We start from the raw sequence: 14195 nt of genomic DNA, 5'->3' as shown, positions 1-14195 counted from the left end.
AGACTGGAGTTGGAGGAGGAACGAGTATTGTGCTTAAGGCCCTGAACTGGGATTCAGAACTGGAGCCAATTCTCACCTCTGCCCCAGACTTTCTGTGTGGTCTTGGGCAACTCACTTAATTCCCCCATGCCTCAATTCCCCATATGTAAAATGGGGATAACCTTGGCAACCCTCAAGCCAAACTACATCATGGTATATGTACACATAAGACTTCTGCTCAGGTGCCTGCGGAATCCGCTTCTGGCTGACAAGCCCAATTCGAGAGCACCACTTGCCTAACTCACAAGGGTGCTGAAGAGAAATTTGGTAATATTGGTGAGGCACTTGGATAATACAGTGACTGCCAGAGAAAAGCCGGTAAATAGGTTGAGTGGAAGTGTAGATGGGGCTGCTTAGAGCCAAAGTTCAGGCACCCATTAACATTCCTTTTGCAGTGTACTGTACATGCCCAAACTTTAGGGAGGTTTGGTTTCATGTCAAAACTTCACAGCTGGCTTGTATCTTCACAGTGTGAACCAAAATCCCAGATTCAGACATCACTAAACTCTGAGTGTGTGTGGATCTGGATCTAAATTTGCAGTCTGAGCCCTTCCCAAGCTTTGCGTGTTGCAAATAGAGCTGTGTGGAGGACAGAAGTTCTCTCTCAGAAAGGATATGAGATTTTGAAATTTGATGTTGTTCCAAATAGGCACAAAACCTGAAAATTTCAAAATTCTCCTTGAAGGAAAATTCCCCATAAAAATTCGTTTCAGGTTGATCAAAACCTCATTTCAAAACTATTAAAGTATTTCATTCATTTTTATTTTGTATTAATTATAATATAATACAAAATTTACAAAATGTGAAGTGAAATATTTTAAAATGAAAGACTGAAATGTTTCATTCTAAGACTGTCAATATAGAGCATTTCAACGTTGTTGGAATTCTTTTTCCCCATGTTTTCTTCAGAAATTAAATTATGACTAAATTGACTGGCATTCACAAAGTGTTTGTATGTCATTAGAGCCGCATAATCCAACAGAATACAGTTCCAGCTGAGTTTCTCTGACCAGATATAGCTGCAAACATATGTATTTAAAATTGGTGGGAGGTTGTGTGCAGATGATGTGCCTAGATACTGGCATGGCTTCCCAACAAAAATCATAGGTGTGTGAGGGAGAAGTCAGAACAAGATTGTAGGTTGACTTTCAGTATCCAAACCTCCTATACCCTGCAGATGTGGATTTTCAGCAGGCTCTCCCCTTCATTTGGATTGTGACCTCCCTCTACCCCCATTGTAAATGTGTGTTAGGAGCCATGTCAACCAGTTCTCTCTCCCACATCATTACTTTTCTGATCTCATGTGTTTTCAGCATTAGCTTCTCAGCAAGGGGATTAGTTGCAACTCCTTCCTCTGACTTCTCCTGAAATATGACGATGATTCAAATGAAAATTGTTAAGTTACAGGGTGATTGGAATGATGCAGCTAGATCCTCTTGTGGAAAACCACAGTTAGCTTAATTAAAGAAAATCCAACAAGGAAAATAAGTCACCAACAAGGCAAAAAGCTGGAAAGTTACAGAGCTAACATGGCTGCACAGTTACAACTCATCCTGCTAACTACTAAGAGTGCAATTGCAAATGTTAAAGGCTATTATGGAAAGATAAACACGGAAAGCTAGCCTGGATGTGGCAGCATTACAAAGGACACACCCTACAAAGGGGAACTACACCACTGCCTTCCTTTGAATTAGTTTAATCCATTTATGTAATGCACTGTGGAGCCTACTTGATCTTGTCTCCATCAAAACAAAAATGAACAAAGATCTTCATGACTAAACTGAAGTGCCAAGTCAAGCTTCTGTTTGAGTTCAGATCTACCTTCCTCTACCCCAAGCTTCCCTCTAACGACATGTTTGAATCTAACCACTTAAAGATCTGTTCACTATTGCTAGAGTTCCAGTCATATTTTTTCTTTAATATTTTAGCTGAAAACTAGGGCTAAATGTTAACAGCTGAAGGGGCGGGGAAAAGATAATCCTGTCAATTTTTGTTTTCTCAATGGATATTTTATGGTTTTCCTTGTGGTTTCTCTCTCTCAGATCTGAAATAATAAATTTACAAAGCCAGGGGACCTGGCAGCTCTTGTCACTGAAAACTAAACCACCCAAATGCCACACTTTTATTTAGGCAGTTGTCCTGAAAAGCTTCTGTCACCACAGTATCGTGCATGACACACCACAGTATCGTGCATAAATCAGCATGCTAGATGCATGAGTTTATAGGTTAAATACCATGCTCGTTTGAGCCAACCTGCCTGCAGCTACCGGTCTGGATCATCTCTGTGCACTTTCTCCTCTTTTGTGCTCTGATGGAATTATCATAAAAACAAACTTTCCTAGAAAGTCTCATTCTTGACTGAATATCTTAATTGGTTCATAACACTATTTTCCCAGCCTATAATTTATCTGGTGGACTGTGCTGAATGGTTCAGGTAGAACACACCTGCTATGCTCCTGAATGGAACAGATATGCTTTTTCAATCACGTTAACGGAAAATGGCATTGCTGTGGATAACATGGGGGCATAAGAGGGAAATGGCTATATGGTAACAAGAGTATAAAACTTACCCATTGGACTGTTTTTACCTCAGTTAGCTAGAATATTCTTATTCACTTCCAATTCCCAACATGTGTCGTGATGCTAGAGCCAGTGGAATGATTGCCAAGTTCCACCCCAGAGATGCCTGCATTTCAGTAGTAAGTGTGATCCCTTATAAAAAGCACTATTTAAATAAATAGACTCTCTCTCCAACAGAAGTTGGTCCAGTGCAAAATATTATCTCACCCACCTTGTTTCTTCCTCCAGGAGCAGACATCAGCAGGTAGTGCTACCTATCATTCGTATGTATGAAGTAGACTCAGAACCACAAGTAAAGCTGCATTACAAATTGATCTCTACCAGGCAGCTAACATGCCTTTAGCACAACAAACACTGCCCTCTGTTGCATGAAGTTATTTTATTCCTGTCATTTTTAAGCCAGATGTAGGTCTCTCGATTACATCTAAGGCTACCCTCAGGACAGATTCTCATCAGTCATCAGTAGTTTTCTCATTAACTGACTAGTGCCAGGGTTTGTTTGTTTTTTTATTAGCTTTTGAAAATCTAAATCCAGACGGTAAAGGTAGAGCTATGCCGAACTTTCTCAATGTTACCAATTTAATGGAAAGATTTAAAAAATTTTGACAAGCCCAGAGACCTAATTCTCAAGTAACCCTGGGCTATTTTATGGAAACGTGTAGTACAAAGCTTGGTGTGTGTTTGCATGATTTTGACCCAAATCACATCACACTTTGCAGTTACAGCGAAATTTTACTTTGATTTTTGTTTTGTTTTTTTTAATTGAAAGATGCAAATATTTATGAATCAAACAGTGGTGGAAAATCTACATGAATCCCTGTGAAGGTTCCCATGGCTTTAAAGGACCATTCTAGCTGGAAGATAAAGCTCACTACAGGCTAAGTTATGTACAGGCACCAGAGATGACCAATTTCCCACACGTCTCCAAGAATAATGTTGGAGACTTTCATGACAATTACTTGTTCAAATCATGTTCTTTAAAAAGAAACAAAGAGTTTCAGATATGTGGAGACAGGGTTGAAGGTAAAAGGGATTCAGCTCCACATTGGGCCACCTATGCTTTCAAAGGGGCCTTGTCAGCAAAACCTGGTGGTGTGGCGTATTATTGGTAAATATTTAATCTCCCCTCTGCCAGATAAATGAAGGGTGTTGATAAGCTCCAGAGGGACCTAGATCCAGTCATAGGTGTGGTCAACACTACAAAGTTAGGTCGACCCAGCGACGTCGCTCAGGGGTGTAAAAAATCCACACCCCTAAGTGGAGTGGGTAAGCTGACCTCATCCCCCGTGTAGACAGCGCTAGGTCGACAGAAGAATTCTTCCATTGACCTAGCTACCATTTCTCAGGGAGATGGATTAACTACACCAATGGGGAAACCCTCCCATCGGTCCATGTGGCGTCTACACTGAAGTGCTACAGTGCAGACCCTGCCCCCTTGCAGGGTCCCAGAGCCCGGGCACCAGTCCGAGTCCAAACGTCTACACTGTAATTTAATTGTACTGCAGCCTGAGCCCCGTGAGCCTGAGTCAGCTGACACAGGCCAGCTGTCTGTATTTTGCTGTAATGTAGACATTCCCTGAAGCGTCTGAAGGAATAAATAAAAAGCAAGGAGTAACTGAGGGTAATGGAGGGTCTCCAGGGCAAAATGTGCAATCTTAAGGAAAAGGCCACTTCTTTTTCTTTCTCTTTCTCTTTATCATTTCTTAAAGAAGCAGAGAGACCCTGATGCACATTAAGGCATGCGGGCAGGGGACTGGACTCGATGACCTCTCGAGGTCCCTTCCAGTCCTAGAATCTATGAATCTATGAATCTATAAGGCATGCACAGGAATCTGCCCCACAGATATGTGATGGTGTCATATCAGGGATAGAGAGTACAATAACTATTCATACTTACGTTCCATCTATTTTTTCCACTCCATGATAGAAGCTGATGCTGTCCGATGTGTTCCTCAGATTATAACACTTCTCATCAATAAAATGCGCTGAGTTTTTGTCAGAAAGATCTCTCTCCAGCGCATGCTGTGCATCTCTGTTGATACTGCAAAGAGCAAGTTCTTACATTAAAATATAATCCATCTTTAATCAGCACATTTACTTTGGCATTGCTTACAGATTAATTGGTTCCTTTCATTTCAGTCCTGTATAGCCTGACTTCCGCCCACCTGATCCTACAGTCCATTGGCCTCTGCTGGGTGGCATGGACAGCATGAGCTTATTGCACTGACAATTGGGTTAGAGAGCATGTTTAGGGGAGTGGTAGCTATGGCATATTCTCTCCCCCATAAAAACATAAGAAAGGCCATACTGGATCAGACCAATGGTCAGTCTAGCCCAGTATCCTGTCTTTCAACAGTGGCCAATGCCAGGTGCTTCAGCGGGAATGAACAGAACAGGACAATTATCAAGTGATCCATCCCCTGTCATTGAGTCTCAGCTCCTGGAAGTCAGAGGCTTAGGGACACCCAGAAAGAATACAGGGTTGCATCCCTGACCAGCTTGGCTAATAGCCACTGATGGACCTTTCCTTCATGAACTTACTTCTTTGAACCGAGTTATACCTTTGACCTTCATAATGTCCCCTAGCAATGAGTTCCAGAGATTGACTGTGCATTGTGTGAAGTACTTCCTTATGTTTGTTTTAAATCTGCTGCCTATTATTTTCATTGGGTGACCCTGGGTTGCTGGGTTATGTGAAGGGGTAAATAAAACTTCCTTATTCACTTTCTCCACACGGTTCATGATTTTATAGACCTCTATCATATCCCCCCTTATTCATCTCTTTTCTAAGATGAACAGTCAGGGGTGACGGCAGCTGTATGGACCCAGAATTTCCATGATTGGAAGTATCAGGAGAGCAAGCCCCCAAGGTCTCAGGTGTTCGATCTGATGCACCTTGCTCGGAAGTGGTTATGGGCTTAGGCATGCAGCTCGGAGAAAATTTTGGAGACGTTGGTCATAGACCAATTTATGCAGAGACGACCGCCAGACCTGCGTGCGTGCGTTGGCCAGCACAACCCATCCACCTATGACAAAACAATCGTGCTGGTAGAGAGACAATTGACAGCCAAGGAATTGACCCATCTACCTAGGGAAGGCCCCATACGAGGCAGGCGACCAATGCCAACACCTGGGGTTCAGGTGACCAGACACCCGGGGACCCTTACGTGGAAGAAGAGGGAGGCCGAAGACCAGACGGGAATCCAGGAGGATGGGAATGGATTGGGCTGGGGAAACCTCAAGGCTAAACCTCCTAACCCAGGAGAAGTAATTATAGGTGTTATGGGTGTGGGAAGCTGGGTCACATAGCGGCCAAGTGCCCTAACCTCGAAGAGCCCATGCAGTGTAATCTTGGGGACCGGAGTGGCCCATGCTCCCTGCTCAACCTTGTGGGGGTCGCAGTCACCCCACACAAATATACAAGGCCAGTAAAAGTGGATGGGGTAGAAACCGTGGCGCTTGTAGATTCCAGGAGGGCTATTACCCTGATCTCAGTAAACTAGTAAAGTGCAGCCTGTTAATACAGGCTGAATGTACAGGGATAACATGTGTCCATAGGACTGTTAGCTATTACCCCATCATACCAGTAAAGCTAGAAGTTCAGGGAAATGTCACTCAGGTGAAAGTAGGGGTGGGTCCACACCTCCTTGTCCCATGCTTATCAGAAGAGATTTTCCCGGGTTTGGAAACTTGCTCCCACTGGAAGGGTGGGAGGAAGAGGAGCTCCCCAAACTGAGGGAGGCCTCAACAGCAGAATGTTCTCCCCCAGTGTTCATGGAAGTATCCCAGGAACTATTCCCCACCCCCGAGGGAGGCCGGAAGACCAAAAGGGAAAGAAGGGCTGCCTAGGTGTTGGGTACCTGAATCCTGCTATAAGGACAAAGGGCTGCCTGTGTAGGCGGGCAGACACAGGCTACTACAAGGAAGGACCCCGAGATGCAGGAAGGTTCAGAAACTGGTTCCGACACACACACACCCCGCCCCCACAGAGCCAGCCGAGAGGGTAGAAGAAGATCCCTCAGAGTTCCAGTTGATAAGTCCCGGGAGGGCGACTTTCAGATGGGACCAGGTGGAGGATTCAAGGTATGAGAGCACCAGGAAGGAGGTGGCTGAGATAGATGGGGTACCCATAGCGGGGAAAAACTCGAGTGCCCAGGCTGTACTTCATAATCAAGAAGGACCTCCTGTACCTGGTTGTGTGCCTGCAGGAGCAAGAGGAACACCAGCTCCTAATACCCTGGAAACACCAGAGGGCAATATTAAACCTTGCCCACAGTCACCTTTTTGGAGGACATGTGAGGGCGGAGAAAACCCAGGCGCAAATCTTGCCCAGGTTCTTCTGGCTGGGGGTACATGAGAATGTCCACCTCCTGTCCCAAATATCAATTGCACAGCCCTCATCTACATCTAAGAGTCCCTCTGGTACCCCTACTGATCATCAAAGTTCCGTTTGAGCGGATCGCCATGGAAGCGTTACATTACTACCTGCTCGGGCATAGATTTGTCCTTGTAACTGACCATGCCCCTCTTCAATAGATGCAGCGAAACAAGGAGAAGAACTCCAGGGTAACCAGGTGGTTCTTGTGTCTCCAGCTTTTCCAGTTTCACGTGCAACATAGAGCAGGGAGCTGCCATTGCAATGCCGATGGTTTGTCACGTGTGCTCTGTGTGGCGTCCCAAGCTGCCCAACCTCTTGTTGTTGAGCAGGGGGAAGGGATATATGACAGACCCTGACCGGTTGGGTGCAGGAGTCTGGTAGAAGGAAAACACACTGGACGCTGGATGGATAGTTTTCTGTTCCCTGAGTGACCAGGGCAGGCGCTGCCCCAGAGCAGTCAAGAAGGTGCTAGAAACAATTAAGTCAGGCAGACTCCATGAGACACCTGTAACCAATTAAGAACTAATTAGAAGCAATCAAAGGAAGCAGGCTAATCCGATCACCTGAAGACCATTTAGAACTGGCTGGGACTAGTTTAAAAGGAATCCTCTTGACAGAGGCCAACTGGTAGGAGCTGGGAGTAAGAAGGTGTGCTGTGGGAAGACTGGGAGAAAGAAAGTGTGCAGTAAAAGACCCTGGAGAACAAGTGTGGTCAGGTACCTAGGAGGGTCCGTTTGGGGAAGTAGCCCAGGGAAGGGCCGTAGCTCCGGTAGTATAGGAAAACTATCTGTTTCTGCTGCCAATTACGGTCCCTGGGCTGGAAGCTCGGGTTCCCCCCAAACCCTCCCTACACACACAAACACTCCCTGAGAAGGAAAACAGGGACTAAAGAGGGTTCTTACACCAAACCTGTTGACTGGCCGATGATGAAGATGACTCAGTAAGCTGTAAACCTTGCCTCTAGGAGGGGAGAGAGGCTACACTGAGGGTCACAGCAAACCTCTGATGCCAACCCTAACCGCCTAGAAGCGTAGGACACACACCCCACCCTCTCCGCCCCCCAGGCAAAGCCAGTGCTCTGCCACAATATTTTTTTGAGATGATGTGACCAGGACTGCACACAATATTCAAGGTATGGGTTTACCCTGGCTTTATACAGTAGCATTATGATATTTTCTGTCTTATTATCTATCCCTTTCCTAATGGTTCCTAACATTCTGCTAGCTTTTTTGTCTGCTGCTGCACATTGAGTGGATGTTTTCAGAGAACTATCCACAACCACACCAAGATCTCTTTCTTGAGTGGTAACAACTAATTTAGACCTCATCATTTTGTGTATATATATAATTAGGATGTTTTCCAATGTGCATTATTTTGCATTTATCAACATTGAATTTCATCTGCCATTTTGTTGTCCAGTCACCCAGTTTTTTGAGATTCTTTTGTAACTCTTCGCCATCTGCTTGGACTTATCCATCTTGAGTCATTTTGTATCATCTGCAAACTTTGCCACCTCACTATTCACCATTTTTTTTCCAGATCATTTATGAATATGTTGAACAGCAAGGGTCAAGTACAGATCATTGAGGGACCCTGCTATTTACCTATCTCCACTGTTAAACTGACCATTTATTCCTACACTTTGTTTACTGTCTTTTAACCACTTACTGATCCATGAGGGACTGTCCCTGCCCCACCACTTAACCTCTGGTATTTCCACCTGGACAGCTCAACACATTTAAAAATAATCATCATTTTGGTGGTGGGTGGATAGCCAGAAGGGATAGAGATAAAGATTGGCTGTTTTATGCATTATGCATCTGTAGCGAAGTCCTGTAGCTGGCGTGACAAACTAGCTTTTGAAGTTTCTATCCTCCTGTCTTGGAGAGGAAAAGGTAGGAAACTTGCAATGGGAACACCTGAGCCAGCTATGTTCTATGGGTGGGAGGCAGAATGGAAAGACAAGTAGTACAAAGAACAGGAGTACTTGTGGCACCTTAGAGACTAACAAATTTATTAGAGCATAAGCTTTCATGGGCTACTGCCCACTTCTTCAGATGCATATGTACAAGTAGTAAGTACAGTGTTCAGATCTCCCAACACTGCAGATTTTGGAGTCAGATTGACCTAAAGCTAGTCAAGTTTTGGGTGGGGAGAAAGCCACACCCTGCCTCTCCAGTGTTACTGCTCATCCTGCCCACAAGGAGGGGATATGTGGCTCCATTTTTGCTCTCTTAGCTACATGGAACTTTTGTAATAACTTCTCTTCCTTTTGCTTCTTCCACAGCAGGGGACACCCGGCCCTTTGACTTCAGTGGGAAAGATCAAGACCCTATTTTTCTCAGTAGTAAGAGGTTTGCTAGTACCTTGGCATTTAAACTCAGCAATATATCTTCTGTCAATACTTTTCAATTGAAACATTATAATCTGTGTCTTCCATATTTGGTCATAAAACTGTATAAAAATTAACTTAGAAATCACAGCCAATAGAAGTGAGTAGAATTCATGCTGCCAAAATATAAACTTGGCTTTTATTTGATCGGTATTAAATACAAAAATATTTTAGGTATTGCAATAATGAGTGTCAGAAATGCACCTCAACTTGACTCATATAACTGTACCATAGACAAGAACAGTAATTATAAAATCTATTTATATATGTCTTTCCCATGTGGCCTAACCATTATGTATAATCATCTCCCTTTGATGTGTGACTGCTTCCAGTTATACTAATGGCAGTTTTGCACCTAGCAGGGAGAGAATAGAAACATGAATCTTTTTGTCCATATCATTATTGAGTAGTTGAAGGAAGTGAATGTAATCAGACTTATCAAATCAGATATTATTTATTCTAGAATACTTTACATTTCCCAAGGAAACTGGATTCAGTTCCCCTTTCTTTTAAATGGGGTTTAAAAGGAAACACTTACCCCAACTGTTGATCAATTCTTTCTGCAAGTTTTCTCATTCTTTCTTGACAAGACTTGAACAAGTCAACCTCCTATAATGAAAAATGTCCAACTGGTAATACTGTGATTACATTAATTTACTTCAGTGTATATAAAATAAACTTAACTATTCTGCAGATTACATACACATCTGATCGTCTAAACCTGGACTTAAGGGTGTAAAAATCATAAATGTTGCAAAGCTGGAAATTCAAAATCAAGGTCCCCACTTTAAAAAAATATAAAAAATGATAGGAAAATAAGAAAATGCACAGTCAGTCACCTGAACAACTTTAACTCTGCCCCAAACCTCTGCCATGACAAGCCTAGAAACTTAGAGGCAATGTGAGTCTCTCAGAACACACATGTTCATGTTCACAGATGCTAAAACATCAAGAGCACCTCTTAGTAGACCTTCTTCTGTCTTAAAGTGATCGCACACTGGCATAGACTTTGAACAAAATGACAGTTGTATTCATTTGCCTAAGACTGGTTTCTTTAGGTCCAAAGGCTACCAACAGGAAAATATATATGGGGCCAGTTTGAATTTAAAAGAGCACATGACTGTAGTAGTAGTAGTAGGTCTGAAGCGCCTAGGAATCCTAGTCACAGACCAGGATCCTCTTGTGGTAGGTACTGTACAAACAGGACAAAACGACTGTCCCTGCTCCAAAAAGCTTAATTAATCGGGTAATTCACTCTTCCTCCAATTGAAACATGCCTCCAAATGCTCTAAAAACAATTCCAGTACTTTCTTAGGAACCCTTCCCAATAAGGTGATTTTTTTTTTTTTTTTTTTTTTTACCCCGAACTCCACCTCTGACGCTGCCCACCATCCACTAAAGATATGTCTGCACTGAAATCAGGAAGCGTAATTGCAGCTTCGGTAGACATACCCCGGCTAGCGTTAATCTAGCTATCTCATGTACTGATACAATGAAGCCATAGCAGTATGGGCTTCAGCAGGGCCAAGCCACCTGAGTAATTACCAGCATCCCAAGAAGGTTTGTACACCATACTGAAGCCCATGTTGCTGTGGCTTCACTGCTATTAATGCATAAGCTTACCTAGACTGAAGCTAGCTCACATAGGTCTACACATGCTGCAATCATACACTCTATGGTTTATGTAGACATACCCTCAGGAGCAACTAGTTTTTGTTCCAGATGAACAAGCAAGGAGTGTAAGGGGGCCTGATGGGACTAAGTGCCAAGTAGAAAACCTGTGACTGATTGATTGGAGGGCCAGGAGGGGGGCCAGAGCTAGGATAGGATCATTAGATTCCTGGGCCTTACAGTCAGGTGGGTAGCTACAAGGGAGAAAGCAATCTTCTGTAGAGAGAAATCCACAGAGTGTGAGTCATCCCCTAAAGGGCAGGAAAGGGGTTAGTTCAGCAGAGAATAGAAAAGCTGTAAGGACCTAGGGAGAAGCTAAGGCCTGAGAACCAAAGGGAGGCTGAGTTAAGCACAAGCTGCGGGGAAGCAGCACAAGGGAAGTTGGAGGTAAGAAGTGGCCCAGGAAAACAGCAGCATGTATGAAGCAGCAGACCTAGCTGCTTAATATAGGGTCCCTGAGTTGGAACCCAGAGTAGAAAGTGAGCCTGGGCTCCCCTGCCACTCCTGAGGAAGAAGCATGCAAGCCGAGTAGAAAGAATGTTGAGTCCAGGTTGGGACTGAAGCCTGACCCTGAAGGGTGGGCTGAGGAATAGTCCAAGAAGGGGCTGAAGGCTCTTTTGTATTGGGATGTTTTATGAATTTTCAAATTGGAACCTTTGAAGATAGCAGAACTTTGTGACTTGGCTGGAGGGCCAAGCTATGGAGCACCTGGTGAGAGGCAGATGGCCTGCAGAAGGTGCTGGAGACAAGGGCTGCTTGCAACATTGCACCCTGATACAAGAGGACAAGATGGGTGGTGAGTACACTACCTTACAGGTGGCTACACAGATGAAGCTCAAAGATAGCTCCAGAGCAGTGATTGGAGGAACCACCAGAATGAAGCTTTCTTTCCTGGCTATTGGATGAGGAAGAAGGGGTATGCTTTCATCCCTCCACCCTAGCTTCCCCTCTTCCATGACCCCTGCTGCATTCACATAAACTCACATAAGCTCCCTCCCCCGTAGTGTTTATCGCCGTCTCTCACTGTCAACTAACTTCCCACAGGATAGATTGGCCTGGGTATTCAATTATATGGTGAGACACTAGAACAGAATTTATGTGATGTAGTATCTAAAGCTTTCTGACACCTTACCCATCGTGGCCAAAAGATAACAATCATGTTCATGATTAATTTCTCAAAATTACTAGGGGTTCCTTAACTTGATGTGTTTTCCCCCTTCTCTTCAGTCTTGCAACTGAATTCCAGGGAGAGTCTGCTTTGATTTTTAGTTGTTTTCTACAGATGAATTTAAAATAACAAGTCTCATCATACCTGTATGAGGTTCTTTTCCACGTCATCATGTACTAGATCAATCCCCATCCGCTTCTCACGATTATATAAGCATTCCAAGGCTACCTGCAAGCAAACCAGAGGAAAATTTGCATCAAATTCAGTATTGCACTATACAAAGGAACTTCAATTTACTTATCAAGGGACAGTTGAACAGATTGGTAAGAGGTGGCCTTCTAATAAAGATGGAATAGAATTGTACTTGATACTTTGGGGTGATTTCATTGTATATAACGGATGCATGTCTATGATTTATGCTTATCTCTGTTGGTGTTTTCTTTCTAAGGGCAAGCTGCAGGACATGATCCTGAATTTTGATTTTTATATTTGTACTTGCATACAAGTTTCTTTGATAGAAATAACTTTCACAGATAATATTCTACAAGTTTTTATAAACTCTAACTCTAGACTTCCGATGTTTTTAGTGTTTGCTAACATCCATTCCTAAACAGCGAATCTTAAATCCATGTTAGTGCAATTTTTCTGTTTGGAATTAACTTGCACCTTAGATCTTCAAAATGCAATCTCTAGGGCTGTGTTTTGGTAAAAATAAGAGCTAGGCTTAGACATACTAATATATTCAGTATTAAGCTAGAACTCCATCCATTTGCTTTGCCTGTTCCCCAAAGCGGTTTAGAGAACAGTAGCTGACCCACCTTCAGTGGCCTTTGGGCCTCATCAGCAGCACACTCCAGCCGCCTCTTGGCTGTTTCCAGGGCACGAGTCTCCGTCAGCAGACGCTCTAGCTCATAGGTCAGCTCCGACCTCCAAAAATCGATGTCAGAGAGTCTCTGTCCTAGGCTCCTTCCAGTGTTGTCCTGTGTCTGCTGGGTCAGCTGGTTTTTGTCTTGCATCAGTCGCAAAGAATCAGCATTCAGCCGGCCAGCCCAGTGCCGGCAGGACTCCGATCCTTTGTATTGAACTGTGTTTGCCTGGTACCAGTCACGGGGGGAGTAGCGAGCATATAAAGCAGACCGCACTGAGGGCAGTATAGTGGGTGGCCGTAAAGGGGCAGAGATTCGCATATTCCCCTGCTCACCTGAGTTGGTGGGGACTGCTGATACTCTGTAAAACAGGCTGGGTCTCCATGAGTTGAGGTAGCGGTAACCTGGCAGGTAGTAAGACTGGTAACTGTCCTGAGTAGTGCTAGTGGAGACTGGCTCAGGGAATAGGTAGCTCTTTTTGGGGCCACAGTAGCTGGCTGTCTGAGTGGTTCCAAGGAACTCCATCCTGCTCCTTACCTCATACACCCACCCTTACTTTGTTTGTAACCCAAACACTGCAGCCAGTGTAGTTTCAAAGCCCAGAGAGGAATGGTTGTATCTCCTGGCCAGTGCCGCTTTTATTGCAGGTGCTGTTTTATCCTCTATGACTCAGTGATGTTGTCATAAAGCCTGCTGAAGACATCATCATCCACAAAGGACCCTTAAGCATGCTCAGGTTGGCTTTATTAAGCAAACAAACAAACTGAGGAAGCAGGTTGCTTTGAAAGACTGCAGAGGATTGTTAATCACTGCATAAGCTCCCAGTGCAGACGTGTGCTCAGGTTCCTGGGAACATCTGGTTTATGCCAGCCATGCTTAAAGGCTTAACACGGCCTTTGGCATAGTCACCCCCAGACAAGTAACTGTATAGTTATCTGTACAATTGACTTAGAAAACTGGCTGAGTGTGTATAAAGTAAAACTGAGTAAAAACCTCAGGCTTTGCCTCTGTTTGTGCATTTACATGAGGTTTCTTTTTGTAAGGTGGAGAGCCCTCTCTCACGCCTCCTTTTAATTTATTCCCTCTCATTTACAAATATTT

General features: G+C 43.9%; 1 protein-coding gene across 1 annotated transcript in view; it reads right to left on the bottom strand.

Moving 5' to 3' along the window:
• TEKT5 (tektin 5) overlaps positions 1-13619 on the bottom strand; it is a 50465-nt gene extending 36846 nt beyond the window's left edge. Inside the window, exons 1-4 of the mRNA XM_034784655.1 lie at positions 13047-13619; positions 12373-12456; positions 9928-9998; positions 4517-4660 (exon numbers count right to left, since the gene is read on the bottom strand). Coding sequence (XP_034640546.1) covers positions 4517-4660; positions 9928-9998; positions 12373-12456; positions 13047-13619 — 872 coding nt within the window. The remainder of the gene's footprint in view (positions 1-4516; positions 4661-9927; positions 9999-12372; positions 12457-13046) is intronic.
• Positions 13620-14195: the final 576 nt, after the last annotated feature.

Source organism: Trachemys scripta, chromosome 10, assembly GCF_013100865.1.
Source record: "Trachemys scripta elegans isolate TJP31775 chromosome 10, CAS_Tse_1.0, whole genome shotgun sequence".
Classification (NCBI taxonomy): Eukaryota; Metazoa; Chordata; order Testudines; family Emydidae; genus Trachemys; species Trachemys scripta.
Note: the sequence above shows the minus strand (reverse complement) of the source record. Positions and strands in the feature narration are given on the sequence as shown.